Source organism: Bidens hawaiensis, unplaced genomic scaffold, assembly GCF_021521415.1.
Source record: "Bidens hawaiensis isolate Kalapana, Puna unplaced genomic scaffold, B.hawaiensis_p1.1 tig00047389_1, whole genome shotgun sequence".
In the NCBI taxonomy this organism is placed as follows: domain Eukaryota; kingdom Viridiplantae; phylum Streptophyta; class Magnoliopsida; order Asterales; family Asteraceae; genus Bidens; species Bidens hawaiensis.
In genome coordinates this window covers 64,012-91,676 of record NW_027498457.1, presented here as the reverse complement: position 1 = coordinate 91,676, position 27,665 = coordinate 64,012, and the positions used below count along the sequence as shown (strand labels likewise).

At 35.2% G+C, this 27,665-nt stretch overlaps 1 protein-coding gene and 1 pseudogene across 2 annotated transcripts; both read right to left on the bottom strand.

The window, feature by feature from the left end:
• Positions 1-13,429: 13,429 nt before the first annotated feature.
• LOC143596930 (proteasome subunit beta type-3-A-like) lies at positions 13,430-15,351 on the bottom strand. Its single transcript, XM_077075584.1, has 5 exons — positions 15,155-15,351; positions 14,810-14,899; positions 14,618-14,702; positions 14,429-14,523; positions 13,430-13,602 (listed from the first exon to the last, which is right to left on the bottom strand). Exons 1-5 carry the CDS (start codon positions 15,349-15,351, stop codon positions 13,554-13,556), a joined length of 516 nt encoding a protein of 171 aa, XP_076931699.1. The 3' UTR covers positions 13,430-13,553.
• A 2,093-nt stretch (positions 15,352-17,444) lies between these two features.
• LOC143596937 (soluble starch synthase 3, chloroplastic/amyloplastic-like) lies at positions 17,445-25,258 on the bottom strand (annotated as a pseudogene). Its single transcript, XR_013146810.1, has 14 exons — positions 25,048-25,258; positions 24,754-24,826; positions 22,904-24,178; positions 21,767-21,981; positions 21,264-21,695; positions 21,067-21,174; positions 20,602-20,711; positions 20,424-20,529; positions 20,151-20,321; positions 19,127-19,255; positions 18,733-19,047; positions 18,542-18,653; positions 18,345-18,468; positions 17,445-17,798 (listed from the first exon to the last, which is right to left on the bottom strand). The product of XR_013146810.1 is annotated as a soluble starch synthase 3, chloroplastic/amyloplastic-like (transcript).
• Between the last annotated feature and the right edge of the window lie 2,407 nt (positions 25,259-27,665).

The window sequence follows — 27,665 nt, the reverse complement described above, 5'->3', positions numbered from 1 at the left end:
GAATGTAAAAAGCCTAGGTGGAACATCATACTGCTTGGTGATAACTGATGATTTCTCTCGATATTCTTGGGTATATTTCCTGAAGACAAAGGATGAAACGGTTCAGTTGGTAATGAATTTGATTACCAAGGTTGAGAATATTATGGGGAAAAAGGTTAAACACATCAGGACTGACAATGGGACAGAGTTCAAAAACTATCAGATGGAGATATTCTGCTTACAGAAAGGGATAGACCACCAGTACAGCGCTCCGTATACTCCGCAACAAAATGGGGTGGCTGAGAGGAAGAACAGAACGCTAATTGAAGGAGCCAGAACCATGCTGGCTGATTCTAAACTTCCTGTGGTGTTCTGGGCTGAAGCTGTTGCAACAGCCTGTTATATCCTTAATAGAGTTTTAACTGTTAAAAGATTGAATAAAACATGTTATGAACTTATGCATGGTAGAAAGCCTAACTTGAGTGGTCTCGAACCATTCGGGTCCCCGTGTTCGATATTAAAGACGAACTCAAAATTTGGTGAGATAGCCGACGAAGGTATTTTAGTCAGATATGTTGTTGGGACACCCAACAGAAGAGTCTTTAATCTATCTACCAGCAAGGTTGAGGTGATGTGTAACACTGACATCACAAGTTACAAATCACCAAAACCAAGCACGGGACCCGCTGGGGCTTTCGACTATGATAGGCTTTTTAAATCTTTTAATTTGCATTACTTGGATTGTGCAGAAGTTGATGAGAGAATAGCTATGAAGATGCTTTATGATGAGGAAGAAAATTTTGTGCAACGACCGCAGTACGATGAATGTCAACCTTCCTCGTCACATGCTGTCGATACCCCTGCTACCTCTACAGAAGAGGAATTCTTCAATCCTTTTCACTCTCAACAACAATCACCTATTGATGAGCTATCTTCGAACCTAGAAGACAATCTGCAAGTCAATTCGGTTCCGACTACGAATGTTCACAAAAATCACCCTTTGGAGAACGTGATAGTGATCTGTCCGACGGTGTACAAACAAGACGAAGCTTGAATGAGCACACTTGTGTTTTCACAAGCATTAAAGATACATGCATCATTAACGAATGCTTGTACACCTGCTTCATCAGCCAGATTGAACCAAAGAACTATCAAATGGCTCTCAAGGACAGCTCGTGGGTCGAAGCCATGCAAGAAGAGTTAGCCCAGTTCAAGAAGATGGAGGTATGGAATTTGGTTGCAAAACCGAAGAATGTGCATGCGATTGGCACCAAATGAGTTTTCAAATGTAAGAGAGATGAGAAAGGAATAATCATAAGGAACAAGGCAAGGCTGGTTGTAAAAGGTTTTAATCAGCAAGAGGGGATCGACTACAATGAAGTGTTTGCTCCTGTGGCGAGATTGGAAGCGATTCGATTGTTTTTGGCATTTGCTGCACACAAGGAGATGAAGGTGTTCCAGTTAGACGTGAAAAGTGCGTTTCTTAACGGTAAAGTCGATGAGGTTGTGTACGTTGAGCAACCTCCGGGTTTTCCTGACCCAGACTTTCCTGATCACGTGTACAAGCTAAGTAAAGCGCTATATGGGCTACATCAGGCCCCTCGTGCCTGGTACGCAACTCTATCCGATTACTTGCTTGAGAATGAATTTGAAAGGGGAAAGATCGATGGCACACTGTTCGTTAAGAGAAAAGGAAGGGACTTTCTTCTGGTTCAAGTCTACGTGGACGACATCATCTTTGCTGCATCAAAAGTCGCCATGTGTCAGGAGTTTGAAACCGTCATGAAAAAGAGGTTTGAAATGAGTGCTATGGGTGAACTAACTTTTTTTTTAGGATTGCAGGTTGATCAGAAGAAAGATGGGATGTTCATTCATCAGACTAAATATGTCCAAGACGTTCTCAAACGCTTCAAGATGGAGGACAACACTCCATTTGATACTCCAGTTTGCGTCAACCATAAATTGGGTGCTGATACAGACAGTGATGCAGACGTGGACACCACCCAATATCGGGCAATAATCGGTTCTTTAATGTATTTAACTGCATCTAGACCTGATATTATGTTTGCAGTTTGTCTTTGTGCTCGTTTTCAGGCAAACCCAAAGGAATCTCACATGAAGGGTGTGAAGAGGATATTGCGGTATCTCAAAGGCAAGCCTAAGCTAGGGTTGTGGTACACGAAAGGAGGAGACTTGGAGTTAGTCGCCTACACAGATTCTGACTATGGAGGATGCAATCAGAATCGGAAGTCAACAACAGGTGGATGTCAGTTTCTTGGAGGCAGATTAGTGTCATGGCAGTGCAAGAAGCAGACCTCAGTCGCCATTTCTACCTGTGAAGCAGAATACATGGCAGCATCGAACTGCTGCTCACAGGTTCTTTGGATACAACAGCAATTGCGCGATTACGGTCTGAATTTCACTCATACTTCTATTTGCATAGATAACACTGCTGCTATCTCAGTAACTAACAATCCCGTAAAGCATAGCAAAACTAAACACATTGACATCCGTCATCATTTTATACGGGATTGTGCTGAGAAGAAATTGATAGTGCTCGAAAAGGTTGATTCGTTAGATAATTTCGCTGATTTGTTTACTAAAGCGTTTGACAAAACTCGTTTTCAAAACCTTGTTGAGCTAAATGGGATGATCAATCCCGAGTAACCGTGTTTTTCGTTTTTTTTACTTTGTTTAAAAAAAATAAAAAAAAAACGTCACTATTGCTTAGAATTATGTCGGTTGCTTCAGTTTGAAGGACATATCTTCGGATATGTTTGGTCCTCATTTCTACCTGTAGAGTATGAGGATAGCCATTAACCAGATGACTGAAAGTGACCGGGGCGGTTTATGATGTGTTTTATTCTTTCGCTGAAAATTAGTCGTTCATACTTAGTTAGAAGGACACATACTCGTATGTGGTCGGTCCAACTGATCCATTGGATCTTCAGGATAACCGTTTACCTGAAGACTTCGACTTGATCGGGGCGATAGAAGTTAAAAATATTTTTAAAATGGGAGATGAAATAATTTTTCAAGTCTACTGCTTCGTAAGAAGTATCTATACAATGTTTAAAAGAAAATTGATCCAACCTTGGAAAGTGATGGACAAACTGATTCTGTGTGCTTAACTAGTGAAGTTATTAGGCCTAAAAGACTTTAGAATAGTCATTGTATGTCATGGTAGCTTTTTATGGTGCGTAAAAGTAGAAGTGATACTAACTAAATCTCCTCGATTTTACGTGAAAACTCCTTAAGAGTTGTGCATGTCTCCATATATATCTTTCCGAATGATAGGCAGAAAAGCGATTACCCAATCATACACGAGCCCGTGAGTGTTCTGATTCCCGAGAAGATGGTGTGTCAAGAAACTGCAGTGATCCAGATTCGGGACTTGCAGTAGTTTACTTGAAGCTGTGTAAATCTTATTATTTAAAAAAAATTATTATTATGTGTTACTGAGACATTCTAGAGCTTATAATGTTAATACTTCTTAATCAAGATGCAAGAATGAGAACGGGAAGAAGACTCTACAGATCGACGTGTACTTACAATTTAATCAGACACTACGGGTCGAGGTCAACTCGGGGTGACTTGGGGAAAGCCAAATAAGCTTTGAGAATAGATAGGAGGCATCACAATCTCTGATGTGTTGCGCATTTATGTTTTGAGCTTAATTGAACCTAACCCGTATCACAGAAGCGATGAAAACCATTTTAAGTTATTTACTTGCTTACAACCTGTTTCTTTATGTCATAATACAGCTGAACATGGATCTATGTGACAGTCACTTAATTAGTATGATTCCTGTTCGGATCTTTTCTAAAACATGTTGGTCCCCGACTAGACTGAAATTTGATCCCGTGTACTTTATTTCTAAAATTTATTCTACTTATGTCGTTTTATGATTTTATACCTGGTTACTTGGTTCTTGATCGGATCAGTTAACTCTTTAAAGGAAGTTTTAAAAGTTAATGGCATTATGTTCAATTTATAAGGGTCTGTTTAGTAAAGTTTCATATTGAGCGAAGTTGAGGAAAGAGGCGAAGCTGTTTAAACAGGCGAAGTTATGAGGTAAGCGAAGTTAACCCTAACTTCGCCTGTATGATGTCAGACATATATAAAGAGCATTTTGGTCAAACACCTGTTCATATTCAAGCGAACTTATTCACCCATCATCTTCGGCGAACTTATCTACTCAATCTAACCTTAATTCTAATCCGTTTCAACCCGTATTAAAGGTGTGTAGTATCGGGATAATGAATAATCTATGTTAATAACATTAATCAGAGGTCGTTTTGATCCGTTTGTGACCCCGTTCATTCAAAACCTCAACACCCGCTTTTCAAACTTGTTATAACGTGGTCGTAATCAACTTGATCGTCTTAAAATCATGTTTTATAGAGTCTTCAATCTCCAAATTCACCATCTACACGTCGTTTGGCCGTCTAATCTGTTGCCGCTTCAGATTCAGGCGAAGTTGCAGTTTAGGCAAAGTTATCCTTAACTTCGCCTAACGCTTAACTTCGCCTGTTGATTTAATTGTTTAACAGAATAAGAGGCGAAGTTGTGGTTAGGCGAAGTTATCATCAACTTCTCCTAGCCCTTAACTTATTTTTAATTAACTGTTATCAGGCGAAGTTAAAGTTATGGCGAAGTTGTTCCCAACTTCGCCCCACCCCTAACTTCGCCTATACAGAATAAATCATAACTTCGCTCATGGTAACAGGCGAACTTGTGATTTGACTTGACGATTCTCTAACTTAGACTGTTTTTGTTGCAGAAATGGCAGCTGTAGCAAGGTTTATTGAGTCGACAGTTGTTGCCACTGCAGGGTTGTCGGTTACGATACCACCTGCGGTTACGTTTCCACCTGTTTCTGAGGTGCCGGTTACATTGGGAATCCCTCCTCCGTACGCTCAAGACATATCATATATGAGGTTTGATTTCGATGCAACCTTATCCGATTCGGAAAGAATAGCAGCGCTTGAAAGGGTCGTGGCAGAACAATCAAGAGTAAATCTTATCCAGACTCATGCTATTCAGCGCCTCGTTGCGGAGAATCAAATTCAGTCGTCCCTCCTGATCGAGCATGGTAAAAATAATTGAAGCCTTGAAACAGTTCTTGGCATATCAGGGGGAGATGAGTTGTAAGGGTGACGAGCTGAGGACAAAAAAGCATAACGATCGAGACGATGATCCCAATGCATCGAAAGGTGCAGGTGGAGAGTTGCCAAGAACTGAACAAGCTCTTGGGACTTCCACATCTCAGGGGGAGTCAACGAGTGCAGCTGGCGGTTCAGGGGGTGATGATGTGGTGGTTGTGGATGCTGAGGAGGTGTTAGATGATGATGATGATGTGTTACCATTAGAAGAGATTGAGAAGATAGGGGCTGAGATCGTGATTGACGATGAAGTTGAAGAAGGAGAGATTGTGGAGGACAACGTTGAACATGAAATTCCAGAAGTTGAAAAGTCAGATTTGGGTCAAGATACGGGATGTGATGAGACAGAATGGGAGGAGCAGCCAAGATGGAAAGAAGGCTACGCTCAGTGGTTCGTAAAGACTAAGAAACCGGCGGTCCCTACTATGTTCAAGAAAAGTTACAACATCAGGGGTTATGCTGAATCGAAAAAGGGGATTATATGCTGGTTATATGATGAGCAGTTGAGGCTTTTTGTGATTAAAAGATATGATGGGGTTCAGTATTTCAAGAGGTTGTTGAGATCATTGAATACGTTGCCTGAATGTGAAGTGAAGAACTTAGCCAGGTTGAGGTTGATCAACAGGAGTGATGATAATATGGCTAGGATCATTGGGAAGATAGTCTGGAAGGAAAGCATAAAGAAGAAAAAGTTCGAGCTGTTGAAACCACAGAGAGGAAAGCTCGTTGAAGACAAAGACAGAGGAATGAGAGCAGATGGCAAGCCTTGGATGATAATGAAGTATAAGCCGATCAGGTGTCTAAAAGAAGTGCCGATGAAACAAATGCCCAAGGATGTGCTCAAAGATCTGAAATGGTGGTACGTTGATAGTGAAACAGCTGAAGCAATAATGGAGGATGAAGATGAACAAGAGCTGATGAGAGTATATGATCCTATGCATTTAGTGAATTTGTCTCAAGCTGATCTGCAGGTGCTGAACGAGAAAAAGATATTTTACATTCCTGCTTGGAAAGAAGAAGCAAAGAAATATCAGAGAGTAGTTTCAGTTTGTGTACGAGAAGGCGTTCATGCTTGAAGATGGATGATACAAGATTTTTGGGATTACGAGACACGTGTTTGAAGATAGAGATATGAAGCTACTGCCAAGGGGGAGTCTGTTGGTACATGATGTCAGTAGTTCAGTATCTAGTGTCTGTAATCGTGTTATTTGGATTTGTATTAAGGTTTAAGCGAACTTGTCTCACAAGTTCGCCTGATATAGGCGAACTTGTGGAACAAGCGAAGTTAGTGACAACTTCGCCTAAACATGTTAGGCGAAGTTGTCGTATGATATATAGGTTTAGGTTACGGCTTGTTTGAGAAGAGTTGTTCAGTTCGTGTAATCGGTGATTGATATATCACGTGTTATTAGTTGCAATACAACGTGTTCATTGTTTATTGTAACGTGTGTTTGCTTGTGTTTAACGTATATCGATTCTACGCTCGTATCGTCTTACGTAGGGATTCCGCACCTACGTAGAACGAGATATTCCGTGTAGATCCGGCTGGGAACCTACACAAACGTATTGTACAAGTAATATTTTCTTATTAGTAAATATTTGCGTAATGTTTCTTTAGTAATTCATATAATTTTAATATAAATTGTAATTTTATTAACAATATATGATAATTGTGTAGTCGATTGCATATTGATTAATGTTCAAAATTTTAAAATGTTCATCAATTCCCTGTATAATACACGGGGCTCAAACTAATCTTTATAATATAATATAAGACAAATAAAAATATGATTTACATGTTTTCATGCGTATCCTATCACAAAAACTAAAAATGAATATGAATTTACCTCAGTTTAAAACTGAGAATTGAACCGAATATTTTCTAAGCGGTCTGATCTCGAATCAAGTATTTGTTTATTATCTTAATCGAGTAAGAAACGAATTAAATATTGAATTATATTGTTGATCTTGGCTTGTATAAACCATAGAATGCTAGATCGGGCCACAAGGATTCATAAAGTATATACCTTGGCCTTGATAAAGTATTAGAACCTATATTTCGCATTTATGGCTTGGTAAATCGTTAAAAAAGTTGGTTAAACAAACTCAGTTCAACTTAAAACTTGGTAGGACTTTAGATCGGGTTGTTGTGAGCTAGAAAATAGAAATCTTGACCATAGATCTAGGTTAGTGTCACACCCCAGTTTAGGGCCTAGACGTGTGACAACAAGTTGGTACCTGTTTTGTAAATACATCAGAGTTGCGGTTTATTTTAGCGGAAGACTTTGGTTTGAATATAATATTAATTTATTTGAAAACTTCTCGGATAATAAATACCGAGTGTTTGATTTATAAATCGTATTTTGAATCTTGTTTATAATATTTTAATGATTTAAAATTGAGCCATCTATATCTTGCGAGCGTCTATCATCATGAATGATTATGTTCCTTGCTACCTGTGCTAATATGTTTCCCTGAAATGTGGGAAAAATACGTCAGCTATATGCTGGTGAACACGTATGACTCTATAAAATATTTTGACTGACAATTACAATACAATGATAGTTTTCTTTACACTCAGCAGATGCATGGCAACATCTGGGATTTGTACCACTCCCCTACACACACACACAATTGTTCCCCCGAGCTATATGCGTATAGCCCCTTCAAGGAGAACTTCGTTATGACCATTAGCCCGCGGCTTCCTGGCCATTGACTGATGGACTGAACAGTTATGTTTGGATCCAGACACATGTGTACTCTATCTGAGTTGCTTTTATTGTCTATATTGTATTATAATGTTTTAGAGAACATTTAATCTCATGCAAACATTGACTGACTCGTTAAACAAAGACTCGTTCATCTTATTGAGTATAAAATATGTTTTGACTGATTGAAAAGGTTAACGTATTCACCTGTGATTGTCTGTTCTTAATGATTGGTGATCTCGTTTGAAACCTTGACTGTGAATGATTGATTGATTGACCTTTTATAAAACAGGTTTGTATAAATATCCAGATCGTTACTTGATCCGGGTACAGACCCTTAGTCTGGTTTTGATAGCTTTAAACCTTGATTGATCATTTGTTTGAATAAAATATTGAGACATATAGTCTTTTATTTATTTACCAAATCATATGCTGAGTTTCTTCTTCATGAAGAAGCATCTATAATCTGTTTCTTCTTTAAGAAGAAACATTCATTGACTCCTAGTATTGAATGTAAAATCTTATGTTTCTTAATCATAAAGAAAAAAATTTTTAATTATATTCCATGAATATAAAATGCTATGTTTCTTAATTGTGAAGAAACTATATTCTGACTATATCCTTATGAATGAAAAATTAGATGTTTCTTAATTGTAAAGAAACCTTACTATAATCCTTTGTATATTTAAAGCTTATAATTATGATCAAGGTTTGGGCTATACCCCTGACTGTGGTCTAAGCCATATATAATAATAAAATAATGACTTAGGCAGAACCCCTACCTTACACGGGTATTCGGAGTTTGATTACTAAGATTGGTTGAGCAGCACTTCTACTCTCTAACGCGTACTAGAGCTTAAACTGTCGGAACCTTGGAGCTTGGCACGCACTACAATACTTGGCACGCAAATCTAGGCGACATTTGGTGGCCGTCGTGTTGTGTACGTACTTCGAGAAAGATTGTCAGGTTATTCTTGTGTGGCACGCACTTCGAGGTATCGTTGGTGTATGGCACGGATTACGAGGTAGCGATTGTCGGGTCGGCAAGGAAACCGAGGTAGTGAGAGAGTGATTCTGGAGAGAGAAAGGTTTTGGTGTGAGAATGAAGGAGTCGTGAGCCCCCCTTTTATATGCTGAATTTGGGCCCCATCGCGGTACGCGATGGGTCCTCTTCCTTGGCCGTCGCGTACCGCGACGCCGCCATTTCTGCATGAGCGCCACGTGGCCTTCCACGTGTCCTTCCCTGCTGCAATGTGTCACCAGAGTGTGACACGTGTCCCTGAGTCATCACGAACCATCGCGGTACGCGATGGCCGTGTTCTTGGACTTATCGCGTAGCGTGATGGGTCACTATATACCATTTTTCATTTTCAGTTCCTTTTCTTTGATAGCTTGTCATTTCTAGGTCTAAATCTCGTGATCCAAAAATATTAAGGCGGCTCTTAAGTGGCTCGCGGCTATGCGAGAGTGCGAAGTGCACCATCAAGGCGCCCATCGCCCGAGCCCGTGCTCGTGCGCGTCGGTTGCAACCACTGGTGCATGCTAGGCATATAAGAATATTATTATGGAAAATCTCTTCCTTATAAAAAGCTTCCATTTCTTTACCACTTTCCATGTGAGATGAGTTTTAACTTCCCTATTTATACCCATGTGGAATGCTTCCACTTTCTTGTATCTTTCATTGTGGGATGGAATTTTCCTTATTCCACATCCTTAACATTAAATGACTTTATTTATGGGATATTTTATTTCCTTGTAGAAATCTTGTTCTCTTTATTTAAATTTTCCCAACATTTATTTTAGGGAATAATTTTGATCCTTCAACTTTACTTAGTTGTCAAATTTGGATCGAAATTTTGGGGATGTTACAGTTAGGTACTGAACTCGCAAGAAATTCTCCTCGGGCCAACTTAGAAATTGCATTTTGCATGAACTCGTTAAATAGGGAATATGGTCTTGGTCTTGCATACCGGGTCCCCATAGAATTTGTTTAATTCTTAAAACTAGATCATGCAACAAAAGGGGTAGTGCTTGATCTCGGAAAAACCAATTATGAGAAACGATCACGCAAACAATGAGAAATGCGTGAGCTGGAGGCTGAATTTGTTGTAGGTTTTTTGTTGGTCAGTTTGCGTTGAAGGTTGAATCATTTAAAGTTGTTAAACACGAGAAAGCTTGTTTAGAAAATCAACATGTGTGCTCCCATTTTGTTTTCTGGCCCCTGAGGCTGAATTTTTTTAGTAGGGTTCAGCGTGTCGTTCATGATACTTTTTCAGCTCTTAAGTCCCAAAGCTTCGTTTTTAGTAGGATTGACTTTGCTATTCAAAAAGGGTTTGCGGCGCAACTTATTGCTCGTTTACCTGCCACTTTATTGTAGTTGTTTTGAGTTTAATGAGAAATATAATTTGATCCACCCACATAACATTTGTTGTCATTATCGCCATGAACCTAACCGATATTGAGTGAACTCACATTGTTGTACCGTCGCAACGCGACAGGGTTTGATACCTGATTACAATAGAAAAGATGGGTGTATAAAACATTAGCTACTATTTATACATACACTAGGTTAAGTACCCGTGTCTTACACGGGTTGAACAACTTAAAAGAATGATAAATAAAGTTGAATATTATACATTAAATAAGTACAAAATTAAATTGCAATTATAATTCACAAACTTTAAAATAAATCAAAATCCCTAAATAATCTTTAGAATGTTATATGATACACTAAAAATATGATAACAACTAAAGTAGAATAGTATTACGAGAACATATCTGGTACCAACCCGTCATAAGTGGAAGAATGTTTCCGATTAGTTAAAGAATGTGCAGTAAAGAGAATCGATATGGTTTTGATCAACAATATATGAAAAGAAAGAAAGAGATTACAATTACAGAGAAAAATAAGGCGAGCCGGGTTCTAAAATTGATCCACGTGTTTTTAACAATGAACAGAGTAAGTTTTAAGGGCTAAAATGATTCATATATCTATAAATATTATATGTATATAAAAATGATATAATTCATATCGGAGAAGTTAAATAAAAGAAAAAATGTTCAATTTATAAACACGTTTAATAAATAAACCTAACTTTTTTTAAAGTAAAATACGTATTGTAAAAGCAATTATAGAAATCAAAATGAATTAAAAAATATATATGTTTAATGTATAATTAATATGAGAGAGAAGCGAGAAAAAAGATTAGGAAATGCACCAGGAATAACACGTGGCAATATAAAACCTTTATTTATAATATAGTATAGATAGATATAAATTTCAGTGTCCTTGTCATGCTAATTACTCATCACCACTCTTCATTCAATTAACATTTTAGTTTGGTGTCACGTTGTTTTCTCAACAAACCCATCATTTTCCATCAAATAAAGATTGGGTGATTAGGCTAACAATTTGGACATGGTGTCAGGACTATAAAGTTAGAAAACAAAAGTAGCCAACGTCTAAACACGAGAACAACATTTTTGGCCCATGTTTCTTTAACATCAATTATAGATCCATGTAAACTTATCTAATGAACCCGTAGTTCGATTTAGTTTGAGCTTGGCTTTTATAATACCCTTTTCAAACTCAAGCTTTCACTCGTTTATTATTTATTAGTAATACAGTAGTTAAGTATTTTTTGGTATAAATGTTTAAATATTTTTTTGAACAGTTTAAATATTTAATTATATCTATGCATATTATGGTTATAATTTTATACATGTAACTAATTTAAATTGTTTGGTTATTTTTTAAATTTTGCGCTCGAGCCCTTTTACTGAAAGAGCTCCAAACTGGATTCAAGTTGGGGCTTGAACTCATTTAAGCTTCTCTAATTTTAATGTTTTAACAAGTCAATCTCAAATACACCACGAAAGGCTCGGTTTGTTGACACCTATTCATATCTTGATTTTCCATGTTGGCATAATATTACCAAGTATGTAATACGCCAGTGGCATAATATGCACATATGGAATATCCGTGCTTATTTAGGTGTCATTTTTTGAATGTACATATAGTCAATGTTTATTGGTGAAAAAAAATACAACTTAACCATTTTAACCCTGTTTTAGCGTATTTTCCTAAATTTAAGAGATTGTATTACATGATTACAAAGGACAACACTATGACGGCCATGTGACAATTATAGGAAAGGACTAGCAACAATCAAAATTGTATTTGTAGGAGTGTGTCTTTGTATTTTCTTAAGCCTTAAGAACTAATCTTTTTTCTTTCTTCCTAAAAGACAAAAGCCTTTATCAATACTTCTTTTAATAGATAGCTTTGTGAAGTCTTTTGAAATAATGTAAAATAAGTCATCTTTTACATTAAAATAATACTTAACTTCCTACTTAAAAAAGTTTCTTTTCTTAAAAATTCTAAACTAATCCATAACAAGTTCAAATTTTAGAAGGCTATGACAAGTAGACGCTCCATCGCTATTCCTCTTTATTTTGGTAATAGAAATACCTCTCTCAACTACTTAACAAGCAAGTCAGGTTGAGCTAACTTCAGCATAAACTCAACGAATTGGATTGGATTGATTCGTTTAATTAATTGAACAACTTAAAGATGTCACTCGAACTCGGCATGTTTATTAAATGGGTTAAACAGTATCGGATATATAGACCGTTTCAAGAATTACCACCCGTATTGTTGTGAATGTTGTGTAAAAAAGTTGATCTAGCTTCATTTTAATATTCACTCTATTTCATTATCGTGCACTAAAGGTGTAAAATGGATTTGCCTTTACAAAAGACTAAATGCAAACTTTTCTTTCTTTTTCTCTGTTATCTTACACCTTAAGTTTCTTCCAAACATACCATCTCAAGGCTCTCAGTCTCTAGTCTAATATATATATTATGTGTGTTTTAGAGTGTTGGTTATTGCATTCTATCAGCTGCCAGCTGGTATGGTTAAATTATGTTTTAACTCTCTCTCTCTCTCTCTCTCTCTCTCTCTCTCCACACACACAACACAACACATACACATATATGTTTGTATGATCTATACATACATATATAGACCAACACTCACTAAATATGTCATGCATTAAATGACAATGTTTTTTTTTTCTTGTGCATGTTTTGAAGAGCTATAGAGCATGACTAGCTATGAGGCACCAACTTGGGCAGATCAATGGGGTGCTGGAGGGATTGGTGCGATCCGAGACTATCAACACGAATTGATCAAAGTGGATGATGATAAGAATAAAACGAAAACACTCAGTCAAGTAGCAAAGGAAAGAGCCAAGAAACTCATCAAATGGATCAAGAACATCTGCCAAAACAAGAGCAAAAACAAAACTGAAGAAAGTGAAAACTAGGAGGCATCATATATCGGTACATGTTCAGACTCCAGTTCGTATAAGATTGAAGCTTTGAACAGGGTGTTTACAACGTCAATCTATGTGGTTAGTTGTCAGAACGTGTAACGTTTACAAGCCATCTTTTTAACATTTTAGAATTTTAATAATGAATTATTAAGCAAGTACAATTCAAACCACCCAAACCAATATGTTTGGTTATTGTCATCAAAACCTTGAGACAAGAGTGTTTATGATCCACCACACCCATAAACCCAAACACTTTCTTTTATAATAATTTTTAAGGTACCAAACACATAACATCAAGAAACCATCTTATGACAATCCGAAAGTCAAATGTTTCAATACTATCAACAGCAACTAAAGTTTAAAGGTTAATCCATTCTTCCTTTCAAGATTCTTTTAGTCACTTCAGTTGGTGTCCTGCAAAAAAATATTCCATACAAATTATATACATGGGAGAGTCATTCAATACATAATCGACATAAAATAAAGAACTGTAAAAAACCGCATAAATATGTGCGCACCTATTGATTTAACTATGACATATAAGGCGGTTATTTAACCACACAAAAAAGAGTAAAAAAAATACACCATGATAACAAGTGTTATCTTTAATATAAGTATGCTATTGTTATATAAAAATTTAAAACAATTGCGATTTAACTAGGTTTTTAGTTAATTGGCTAATGCCTTATTTTCTTAAAAATACTAATGATAACCTACGTGTTGTGTTCTCCGCTGTATCGCGTGCGCACCCCCTAATATATATATATATATGGTTCTCTACAAAACTCTAAAATTTTAAGAACTATGAACAACCAATTATTATATCTATTTATTTATTTATTTTATAAAATTTAATATATTTGAGGGTAATTTTATCATTTATCATATGTAATTTGGTGATTACATATGTGTAATAATCAAGTTACATATGCTTAATAAACAATTTACATTTGCTTGAAACCAACTTACATGTATAATCATACAAAATACATAAGATCGATGACAGAACCACACTTAAATAATATAAAATATATAAAAATATAAAAAAAAAACAATATTGGTTTTAAGAGTTCTTAAAAGTTCTTAAATTATATGGGAGTACCGAAATGAGCCTCATACCCATATGGTGGGTGTGTGTGTAGCATATGCATGTAGGTAAACAGGAACAAAGTAGATAACCACTTTAATTATGTATGAGATGTAACAAATAGAAAAAATAGAATAAGATCAACAAACTTACACAATGTAAACATGACCTCCCCAACCACTCAAGCAATCGCGATCCACCGATGATAAGAGAGCTTGGGAGATTGTCTCAAAAAGTTCTTCAGCTTCCTGCATACAATAAATTTTATCATATAAACTTTCTGTTTTATAAAACCTGTTTAGACTTTTGACTAGTTGACATGAAAAAAAAATAGAAACGTACCATGTCCGGCTTAAACATCGATTCACAAGCACCATACAAAGACTCAGAAGCAGTACCCGCAACAACAAAATCCTTTGCCAACTCCCTATGTTCATTTGTAAAAAAAAATAACAAGTTAATACATTATTAATATAATCATAATGAACTACTTTGGCATGTGACCAAGAATAGAAGCATAAACAGTGGGCCTACTTTGCTCCAATGGAGTCCATTGTGCATATAAATGGCTTGTCGTCATCTCCCAAGCCAGCAATGACAGGCTGGCAGAAATAAGGGCCAAACCTACAAAGAATATTAGTAAGTTGTATTAATTATAACAATTTCTATAAAATTATGAAAGTAAAAGATGTAAAAAATAAAGATTGGGGCTTTAGTGATAAACTAGAACATGTAGTGTATTTTGATTGTGTGTCTAATAGGCTTACATAAGGTCTCTATATATGGAGAATAATATTAGACTTGAATTCCTTCTAGATATGATTGTTATATAACTAGTCTAAGATTTAAAAACTAAACAGTAGTAAGATAATATTTCACCTTTTCTCGTACAACATAGCAGAGACGAGACTAGCAAATGTTTCAGGCTTCGTGTCTCTTTCTTCGCGTAAATGATATAGTTTATGGCGAAACACGAGCTGTTGATGGCTGCAATAACACAAAATACAACTTAAAAGAAATCCCAAATGCACAACAAAATAAGAGATCCAAAATAACACATGGGAGTTTGGATGCATGTTCTTCAAAGTAACTATAATTAGTGTCTTGTGTTTGGATAAGCAACTTCTGCTTCATACTACTCAAACTCAAATATTCGACTTTTGATAATCAGTTTCATACTAAATATGATTCATCACCAACACCACTTTCAAAAGTTACCTATTTCTGCCTTTAGTAGCCAAGATCAAATACTCGCTCAATATGATTCATACTAGCTCAACAAATGGTCTGCATTGGACAACTACATTTAGGGTGTGCATGAAACTGGAAAAAACGATCCTAAACTGTGGTTTTGAATTGGATTTTATTAATCCAAACGATGAAACAGTGCTTCAATTCAGGTTTTTAAACCTCCGGTTAACAAAAATCAAGTCGTTCGGATCTCACCGTTTTGAGGTAATTGACTTAACAAAAAAATATAGACCTAAATTCATTATTTATTTATTTATTTATTTATAGCTCTGTGTAGCCCAAAACCGAAGTGACACATGACATTATTATCAATTAGTAGCTAAAAAATTGAAATTAAATAACGATTTCCAGAGTTGGATTAATAATAATAGTTATAGTGTTTGAGCATCGCTGGCGAGACCAGAGAGAGCGAGAAAGAGCTTGTCGTGAATCTTGGAAATCCGTTGGAAATCAGTGGCAACAGTTTGGAGTTGAACACCGAGACGGCGATCACTGGCGATGGCGATGCAGTTTTTGCCAACCATCGCCACCGATGCGCTTCCATTGGTACACATACATTATTTCGGTAAGGTATTCGTTTTTGTACTGTTTTGTTTTTTATTTCCAAATATCCAATGATTTTGAAACCTGAATTAATCCGGATACCGGTACGCGTGAATGTACGTGACGGGTACCGGATTGGTTGCCAATTTAATGATCAGATAGTATTGATGAATCTTAATCCGGTTGTCAATTTTAAGTGATATATGTTTGTTTGTTCAACTCTTGGATGTTATATTATTGAAGAAGCCTATGAAACTTGTACAATAATAATATGGTTTGAGAGTTTATTTTATATATTAAATATGAAGAATCCTAATTAAACCCCTACATATTCCAAACATGTATGGAATATCAAACGTACTTGTACCGTACCCGTGCCGGTAACCCGATTGTACCTGAACTAAAATTCAACAAAACGAGTACCGATACCCGTACCAAATAGGCTAAATCGGTACGGGTACGGGTACATGTATTTGGGACAAAATACGCATCCCTAGTTTGAAACTTTGAATCGATGAAATGTTGGCTTATCGAATTTTAGAGATAAAATGCTCAATCCAAACTTGCTTTTTTGTAATTTAGAGATACCGGTTATATGGATATTTTTAATCCTAGTATCATATTAGATAAATAGTGTCACATACATGCACGTAACTAGTATCACATATGCTGCAAGTATCGGCCTATAGGGTATTCCAGTCTATTACTTTATTTGTAAAATGTTGTCCATTAAGATTTTTAAGTACATCTCTTATTAGTATAATTTTCACAGTATGCTATGTATAATGATTTAACTAAAAACTGAAAAAATAATTGTCAAACATGGGAGTTCTCACTAACTTTGCACAAAAAATATGTGATGCTATAACTAAAACACAATTATTTTTTAATTATTTATTTATATAAAATGTGAGTTGGGTAGTTTGATTGGTTGGAGAAAAAGTGTAACCTCACATCCCAAGCTACCCGTTAACAGGGTAGCGTCCAAAGGGACTCATTATCCTTGGTGCCCATGTCATGTTGGTTTGACAAGCTTTTAAAAAGATTAAAATACGTCATCTCATAACACATGGTCTTATCATTATATAATAGGTAGATGTCAAATTTAGAAAATGACAATTCAGTACTCTTATCATCCATATACAAGTAATAAATAAAAGTATTAACATCTTTGGGTAATTGGATTAAGTGAGACTTTAGTGTCTTTTCAGAATTATACATCATTGTTTTAAGATCAACAATTCTTTTACCTACCATTCACTCTACTATTTTATGTTAGACACACTTACATATTTGTGTTATATATGTGCATGAATAGCTTAAGTTTTACAAGTTAATACAGGTTTAATAGAAAATAAGAGTACAAAAAAACTGAACAAGTTTTTGTTTGATAAATTTATAATTTGAATTATTATTTAAATATTAAAAAAGAGAGTTCCAAGAAAACACTATCAATGTCTTCTAAAACTCATCAGCAAACACAACCTTATCATTATAAGAATCATAATTGCAGAAAACAAAAGACCTGTACAAATTCTCCTATGGCTTTTCTGTCCGTAACTTATTAAATCTAATCAAACTGCACTTTCTCCATTAACTTCACTTCCGAGCCGCATGATAAAGCTCCAGATAATCAAGAGCCGGTCGGTTCCATGACCAATCTTGCTCCATCACCGTTTTACATAACGAATTAAACCAATCCCGACTCTCATACCATGCTGAAATCGCTCTGTTAAAAAAAACAAATAACTATTAAACATAAGATTTCAGTAATTATATAAAAAAATCGGGCAATTTCATATAGACCTCTATAAACTAGGAAAATATCATATATATCCATACAAAAATTAAAATATCATATATGCCCTTACAAAGTAGTTAAAGTATCAAATATACCCACTTCATTGAGAAACAATTTAATAAATGACCATTTTACCCTTTTTCTAAAATTTAAAAACTTCATAAATGCCCATCTTTAACTTCATTTTTTTTACCTATTTTTAGCTTAATATTTCTTTTACCATTTTTTTTACTTTAAAATTTCATATACGTCCATCTTGTTTTTTGCCAATGTCAATCAAAATAAAAAAATTAGAGTTAAAAGTTTTAAACAAATATAATGGAAAGGGGTAGAATGGTAATTAAGTAAAAAATTAAAGTTGGGTAAATTAGTTTTGGTTAGGTAAATATGACAATTTTCAAGTTTGTTTTTGTATATAAATAAATTTATCCTCAAGAAATAACCATTACACATAAGATTTCTGTAATTAGTTACCTGTTGACTGCCTAGTCAACACCAGCAGCATCGGCTCCTTCAAAATTAAAACCGTTTGGTACAAGCCCTTGTGACTGTGCTCTCTCTTTATCATGATCAACATCAAACACAGTATCATAAAGTCCTGCAAAATAACAGAATTAGTTAAAGTTTGACTTGTTTTGACTTTAAAAGTCAAACTTTAGATATAATAATACCTCCAGTTTTTCGCACAATCGGTATGGAACCGTATCTCATAGCTGTAAGTTGAGTCAACCCACACGGCTCGAATATTGAAGGGACCAAAATAAAATCAGCACCAGCATATATCTACAACGATACAAGAACGGGTCAAAAGGTCAACACGAATAAACAAAACAGCAAATTAGAAATGGAATATAAAGCATACCAAGTGGGATAGAGGTTCATCATAGGTCAAACAGAGGCGGGCCTGGTCATGATGTGTAGAATGAAGTTGATTTGCTAAATTAACAAAATCATTTTGAATGCGAGGGTCCGGAGCCGAGCCCAACAACACGACCTGGCTGCCACGGTCCAGGGCCCGCCAGATGGCGTGCTTGATGAGGTGGATTCCCTTTTGGTGAGTCAACCGGGTGATGATTCCAATTAAGGGTAGATCGGCTCGTTTTAGACCCACTCGTTGCTGTACCGCTTCTTTGGCTGCTTTTTTGCCTTCCACCACGTTTTCCGAGGTGTAAGATACCTACAGTTAAAATTGAAATGAAGATTAATAGATAGTTTTATGAAATGAGGCCAACGTGTAAATAGAAAATGTTACTTACTGGTAGGAACTTGTCGTTAAACGGGTCCCAGATATCTGGGTCAATGCCATTAAGTATCCCGTGAAACTTGTACAAATGAGGGGCGATTACGGGATTTCCAGCAACCTCGCGTGAATAAGTTGGAGATACCTGCATAAAGTCTCCCATAAGATTCGCGGTGTCGATCATGTTCGAATATGTATTTGTGTCAAAGACATCATCTATATCCTGGAAACACTTTAAATTATGTGACCCGAACACTACTCGTTTAACTCATTTATATAAACGTGTCAAACAGGTTTGATGGGTTGTAACCAGGGGTGCAAACTAGCCAAGCCGCTCGTGAGACTCAAGATGGGCTCCCTAAAAGCTTGAATCGATCAGAGCTTAAACGAACTGAGCTTTACTTATCAAACTTAAGCGGAATTACCAGCCTAAACAAGCCCCTATTGTTTGCATAACTTTATAATATGTTAAATTATGATAAGATTAACCGAATATATATATATAGGGTTGGTATCATTTAAGAACTCCAAAAAAGTTAAGAACTGTTAGGAACTCAAACAATCAAACATTTTTTTAATTTTTTTTATATACTAACATTATTTAAGAGTAGTTTTATCATATTTTATATAAAGAAATTTTGATTACATATATAAATCACAAGTTTACATATGTGTAAAATTTATTTATTAACAAATTTACATAGGTGTAAAATAAAATATAGATATGTATAAAAACTAATTTTCAAAACTGTAATTATAAATATAGATATACAAAATGATGAAACTACACTCAAATAACATTAACATACAAAAGTTTTTATAAAAAACGTTAGTTTTCAATGGTTCCTTCAAGTTCTTAACTAATTTAAGGAATCTGTAATGATACTCATCCTATATATATATATATATATATATATATATTATCCAATATATAAAATTTATTAATAAAAAACATACATATATAAATTAAATAATTATTTAATAATAATAAATTAGCTCAGGCTCGGTTTTTAAAACATTAAAAAATTATGAAGATTTACCGTAGTAGCCTTGTCAGCATACTGCATCGCTTTCCCAATTAGTGGGGCCCCAAATTCAAGGTTATGAATCGTGAACACAATTCGCGCTTTACTCAAACCATAACTTTTGTAATTGTCTTTAAACAACCACGCAACGGGTGCACTAGACCAATCATGACAATGAATCACATCCTGAAAAACACAACAAAACAAAGCCCCTTCTTATCCATTTCTTAAAATAATAAACATCTTAATTATGATTAAACAACAATAAAATCATTTCATAAAGCTTACAGGATGAAATTCACTCTGAAGAAGGAATTCAAGAGCAGCATGGCAAAAGAAACCTAATCTTTCCCCGTCATTATTGCAACCATAAATGCATCCTTTCCAAAAGAGTCTGTTAAATACAAATGAAAGATTTATGTTTACATTAAGTTCTATATTTCTTATAAACACTAGGTGATGTTACCCGTTTTGGGGCTCCAAAAAGTAGACTGAAAGTCCTTCAACTTTCCCGAACCAAACTTTTATCTCGGTCCCGCCCCAAGAGTAGCTCTTATGGAAACCTAAGTCCTTCACCTACAATAATATGGTTTTTGTAATCATTTGTAATGTATTGATTATTCACACATTTTAAAGAAATGAACAAAACTATAAATGGCGTGCATACAGTGTATGTACATATATGCATTTAGATAATAGACTATGAATATTATAATTTTTTTAAATAAATCTTAAAAAAATAATTTCTACATGAATTCTAGTCAATTTATATAATAAATGGTATAAGATTTAATACGGTTCTCGCAGTTCTAAACATATTATTGGTTCAGAAATGACCGCTCCTCTATAAGATAATGATTTCACACACAAGAATATATTTTTTCAAGAATCATAGTTAAGATGAGAAGTTAATAAACCCCAACAAACTTACATTGCTAAGATTCAAGTAATCATACTTTGGAAGAATTATATCGACATTGTGGTTCAAATCCTGAACCGCACGAGAAAGACTAGTGACCACATCACCAAGGCCTCCCACCTTCAAAAAGGAAACATAGTTACAATAAAATTTCTTGTATAAATTATATGAATTATTTTATAGAAGGCAAAATAAAAAAGGAAAGTAACCTTTGCAATGGGAGCCATTTCAACCGAAATATGCACACTATGCATAGGTGGTTCTTTGGCAATTCCGCCTGACACGGGTAAATGGTAATCCATACCATTCTTATTATCAAAAACGCCATCATCGGTTTCCTTCTCAGAGAACACGAAATCCATCACATATGCATCTAGTGGTACCTTCACTGCATCACAATATATACAAAAAAATGTCAAATTTTACATCAGACTTATATAGATTGTAATTTTAAAAGAACATCTAAACCACACTTCCGGCTTCCCGTTTAGAACGGTGTTTGCAGGATTGTACAAAACTGTCACGAGACCGCCAGCTTGGACTTCAAGTGGGTCCGTGTAGACTATGTTCTTTTGTGACAACAAAAATGTTTTCATGGTTCTTTCTTTCGTTTCCGCTTTCATTCGTGCTGTTTTTTCCGCCTATAAATGACCACATAATTAATTAATGATAAATAACATATGAAAACAAGGGTATATATGTAATTTTAAACCTTAGCACGAATTTCTTCCTCTCGTATCCGTCTCTCGGTTTGAAGTTTGTTGTAAATCTCGTGTTCTTCCTCGGCCCAAAAGAGAGCTTGTGGAATGGAAATTGGGACGACTGCATGGAAATCTTTGCGGTTGTTGTTATCGTACATGGTGGCATGCTGAGGTGGACCGTCAGCAAAAACCCAATCCAAGACTAGTGAACGATGGGGGACAATAACTGTATAAAATTTAGGACTTGAAATAGTTAACCAATCAGATTAATATAAATGTCTAGTGTTTAAATATGATTACAAAATTATATGATTCACCAATAATCTAAATGCTGAGGTTTTATACAGCAAAAATACACTTTGGGCGATTTTCGATCCGTTCAGCCCACTTGACCTGTTTTCGTTCAAGCGTTACTTTTACTCGTTTGACGTTTTTAGGTAAATGATTTGGAATGGGTCACCTTTAATAAAACTAAGGGTGGCAATTTTCGGCACGACACGAAAATAATCAAGTTTTGGGTTGGCATGTCTAACCCATTAAATAAACAGTCCGTGTTGGGGTTGACTTGTTTACTTAAACAGGTCATTTTCAGGTTGACCTATCTAACCGTTTTAGTTAAACAGGTCGACCCACTAACCCGTTCATGACCAATTTAACCCATATTTTTTCCAACTCGATTAACACGTTTACAACATGGTTATCACCCATCCCACTTGATATGTTTAGATAAATTGGTTAAACAGGTTGTTACAATTCTAATAGTAGAGGGACTGAAAATGATAATATTGTACGGGGTCTGTTATGTAAAAGAGTTGGCGAATGGTTGTGATTAGTTTGTTAACACTACTAATACCATTAGTTGCTAATGAAACCGATTAGCTTGATGGTGAATTACTTTTTATTCTATGTTATATTTCTTCTAGTCTAATTAAAGTTATCGGTCGTGTTCGGTTTACATGATTTTACGTGTGTGCGGGTTAGCATTGATATATTTCTTGACACATAAAAAACATTGGTCGTGTTCAGGTTGAATAATTCAACCAGCCAACCCACCAACCTGACACGATTGACACCCCTGAGTAAAAAAAAAATATGTATAGTATTAAACTATTAATCACAAAAATAGGATAATAGATATGATTACATACCATCAGCATACCACCAATCGCCAACTTTCCCCTCAAACTTCTCAAGCTTCTCGACAATCGACAACCCATCTCTCCAGTTATTATACCCTCCATGAATCCACACATCTTTCGCATTCGTAAGCGGGCCCGCACCCTTATTATAATACAACCTAACCAAATCTTCCCCTTTAAACTCACTAGGCTCTATATACCACACACCATCATCAAACCTAACCGCCTTTTTCAACTGTTCTTCAAGTATCCCCTTTCTTCTCTCAGCTTCATTCTTAGCTTGCAATCTATCCGCCTCACTAGCCGCCTTTTCAGCATCAATCCGTCTTTGTTCTTCCGCTTGTTTCTCTTTCTCGTATTCTTCTTTTGCAATCCGTTCAAGTTCTCTTCGTTTTTCATCAAGCAAAAGCTCCTCAAATTCATAAACATCCATCCCACCCTCCACATTGATGCAAAAGTCCTTACGATCATTGTTTTCATAAACGTCTTTACCGTTAAAGAACACAAAGTTTATCTTGTATGCTTCTTTTGGGACGTGTATTTTGCATGACCACCAATCCATGCCAAAGTTTGTTTTTTCTAGTTTCACTTTGAAAGACTTGTACCGCCAGTCGTTAAAGGCTCCCATTATCAAGATTTCCGATTCTTCGTATAAACTTGAAACGGTTCGGTTAAGGAATATTTCTATATCTTGATCTGGTGTCACAATATTGGGATAATAAAATATTTTTTCACCTTTGACAAGTGTCTCGGTCGCTAGAGATTTGAGTTCTTGAAATCTTAACTTTGCTTCGGTTTCTTTCTTTAGTCGTTCTTCCAGTTTTTGTTTACGTAATTTTTCTTCTTCTTCGATTTTCTGTTTTAGTAGTTTTTCTTGTTCTTCCACTTTCTGTTTTAGTAAGTTTGCTTCCATTTCCAGCTTCAATATTCTAGAAGCTTCCTCAACGTCATTATCATCATCATCATCATCATCATCATCATCATCACTAACATCATCATTTTCACCGCTTAAAGTTTCAACCTTGTTATCACTATTACTTATTGCCTCCAAAACATCAATATTTACATTTTCTGTCCTTTGACTGAACTCGGGGACTTGATCGCTTTGACTTTCTTTTATGGTGGGATTCACAACCTCTGTGGAGATAGAAGGAGTCAAAACTTCTTTTCCTTCAACTGGTTTCTGATCTTTTCTTGGGTTGCTTGGTTTAGGCTTAAATCCTTTTGGTGCAGAGTCGTTTGCCCTTGGGGTTGACACTTTATATCGTCACCGTCTTGAAAAGTCTATAAAATGCAGAATTAACAAATTATTTGAAACAAACTAGGGGGGTGCTTGGATGTGCATTTTGAAAGTGATTACTTGATTTTTGACACTTCAAAGTCACAATAATTAGTTATGCTCTTTTGACTTATTTAGGGGTAATAAAATAAGGGTGTTGCTAAAACGACACCACCCTTTAGTGTACACCAGCCTGCCTATCACATCATATGAGTCATATAGGCCGTACGAACCATATGGGTCAAACTGGTCAAATGGGTCATGCGGGCCATATGGCACGTCTGTGGTATTTAAATAGTGTGTTAGTAGTGTTTATTTAGTTGTCCCCAATAATTAATTTGAAGATAGTTCAACAAAACTATCAACAAGTTAAGTAAAACTACTTATATAGCCATATTTTTCCGATTAATTCCTTACATAATAAACAAATTTTCAAATACTACATTTGTTAACTAATAATTATTATTCATGATCACATAATACTTTCAAAATGCACATCCAAACACCACCATTCTCAATAAACTTAATGTTAAAACCTTCCATAAATAATTGATATACGAATCTAAGCTCAACGACTAACCTGAACTTGCAATGATCTGATTTGAGAACCCCGCAATCACAGAGTACTTGTACCACGAACACGACTGCGTAAACTACAACCAATCAAAAACACAAAACCCTAAAACACATCAAAACATCAACCCACCAAAATTCAATCCAAACATGTGCAAATTCACACACATTTCATAATTTTCATTAACAAAATGAACCCTACAAACTAACATTTCAAAAAAGACACAAACTTTAACTGAATCAACAACTTGTAACACAAAATCTTGAAAACCCAATACAGAAACTGATCAACTGGGGTTACCTGTGAGACCAAATTTGTTGTTCTTGAAGGATGAAACCCAATAAATTGTTTAAACCTGACATGGGTTTTGTTCTTTAGTGCAATTCTTGCAGAGCACACAGGTGTATGAGCTTGTATAGATGATTCCATGGCTGCCCAGCTTCAGTTTTGTTGATCTTGATCACAAATTCAGCTTAAATTAGCCTGCTTTATGTTGCTCTGTTTTAGGGCATGATTGATGGGGTTATATTATTATTATATGAATTTGAGAACCTGGAGGAGAAAGAAGAGGTCTAGTGTGAGGAGTTTAGTAGAAGATTATTATTGTTAATATTAATGTGTGAGTGAGTGAGTGAGTGAGTGAGTGAGATGATAGCAGCAAAATCTGGGCCTCAAAGCTGCTGCAAATGCATGTGATTTTGAAGGTTTCTTCCTTTATTTTAGTCAATCTTACAATATCATACCTCTAGTGTTTACTAACTTATGTTTTTAGTCCAACTATTTTGTTTTTCGTTACACTTAAAACCGACACGGTTAGGGTGTTGTTGTCTGGATTCTATCAGTTTAACCGAAAGCAAATTAGTCGCGTTGGGTTGATTGGTTGCACCGACTGGTTGCTTCCTTTTTTTTTCAAAGGTGGTTATTCATTAAAATGTGTTGCATGTTTTATAATGATCAAGATGGTTCACGATTATAAACTTATGATCTATATCCATATCATAAACATGAAAAATATGTATATAAATAAGAAAGAACAATCAAGTTTCAAACATGGTTGAACTGATAAAATTGTTTTGATCTTAAATCAGTCAACTTGCATCAGTTCGGATAGTGTGGTCTCTTTCAATGATTTCTATGACCATCTTATATACCGATCGAACTGGTAATACTGTTATAGAACACGTCCTTTTATTTATCTTTCTTAATAATCCATCTATCAAAATAAATAGAATGAAAAAACAAACTATGTTTCTTATAATAAAAAGTTTTGAATTTTGTTGTTAAATAATTTGTTGTGCATAATTTATGGAACCCTAAAGGGGGGACAGCGAACATTTGGCAGCAATTGTTTTAAGTCTTGTCAATTTTTAAAGTTCCAAAGGCAAGAATTAAGCAAACTTTGGTTGCAAAATAAAGAGAGGTTTATTATATAATAATAGTGATGGGAATCTTCATAATTATAACAAATGAAGGACTAAAGATTAATTCTTCTAGAAAACATATACAATCTTAATATTTAATGTTAATGTTTAGTCTTCAAGAAGAAAGTTGGTCTTCGGCATTTTTTTATAAGAAAACCCCAATTCAAAAACACTATTTATTATTTTAAGCGAAATCGAGTATAAATCAAATATAAATTAAATGTAAAATCTATGATGATTATGCTATCATGATTGCATTTGACAATAAAAGTAAAATATTAGAATTATTATTTGTGAGGACTGTAAGTATGAATTATTATTGGCTAATAGTTATAGTTTGAATTATTAAAAGCTAACTTTTCTAACATGGTAGAAAAGTTAATAGAGAAAATGTGAAATTGATAGTATGACGAGTAAACAAATAATGCTTTGATGCTTCAAACACAAATAAGACATGTTTGGTAGTTATTGTTAACTTTGAGTAAAAAGTGTGAGAAAAGTAAGTATTAGTCCAAATCTACATAGTAGTGGATTGTTGAGGGATACGTTCTGTAACTAATACTATTATATATGGACGGTGGATATACGCTAGATTTTTTCATTTTATCTTCACGAAATATTATTTCACTGTGACTTGCCTAGCATATTCTATTCTATATATATGTGTGGTATTTTTTTTACCAACAGAATTTTTTTAATTCTTGTTGTTTTTGAAACTTCAACTCGAAACTTTATCCTTTCTCAAATCTATGACATGTATTTATTTTTTGCTAACAAGATATTGTACAAAAATTATATATCCTTTATATGATTTTGCTTGTTATTAATTAAAAGCTATAAGAATTTTTTATTTTAATGTTAATTTAAGTTTATATGTGCGTTATAAATATACTTATTGTTTTTAATTTCTTTGTTAAGCAAAAAAAGAAAAGTTAAAAGAACACATGTAACTTAATTGAATCTACCGACGGGTAAAAACTAAAAAATGGACATGATATAATAAAATATAAAGACAGAATTACAAATTTTGTCCTTTAAAATAAATCAAATTACGGTTCGTGTCCTTTTTTTAGTTTCTTTACAGGCGGTGTCCTTTAAACATTTTTTTCCTACACGTTATGTCCTTTACACTAACTGGGTTAGAAAAACTCAGTTAAATACCCTCACGTGAGGTGCATGTAAGGGCATTTAGGTCTTTTCGTCTGCACCTGCAAATTTATAATACTTTCCCCTCCTTTTTCTCTTCTTTCTCTCTTTACGCCACCACCATCACCACTCCGGCCATGGATTTCCTCAAACCTCATCATCACCGCCACCACAGCTCCGCCACCTGCGACCGCTCCATCTCAGACTCCCAACGACTCCGTCCTATGTATATATATATATACACACACACCAAACCTGCCACCTGACACCTGCCACCACAGCTCCGCCGGAAACTGTCACACCCCGCCAAGGCGGAAGCGCGGGCACGTGACGTCATGTATACCATAAGCA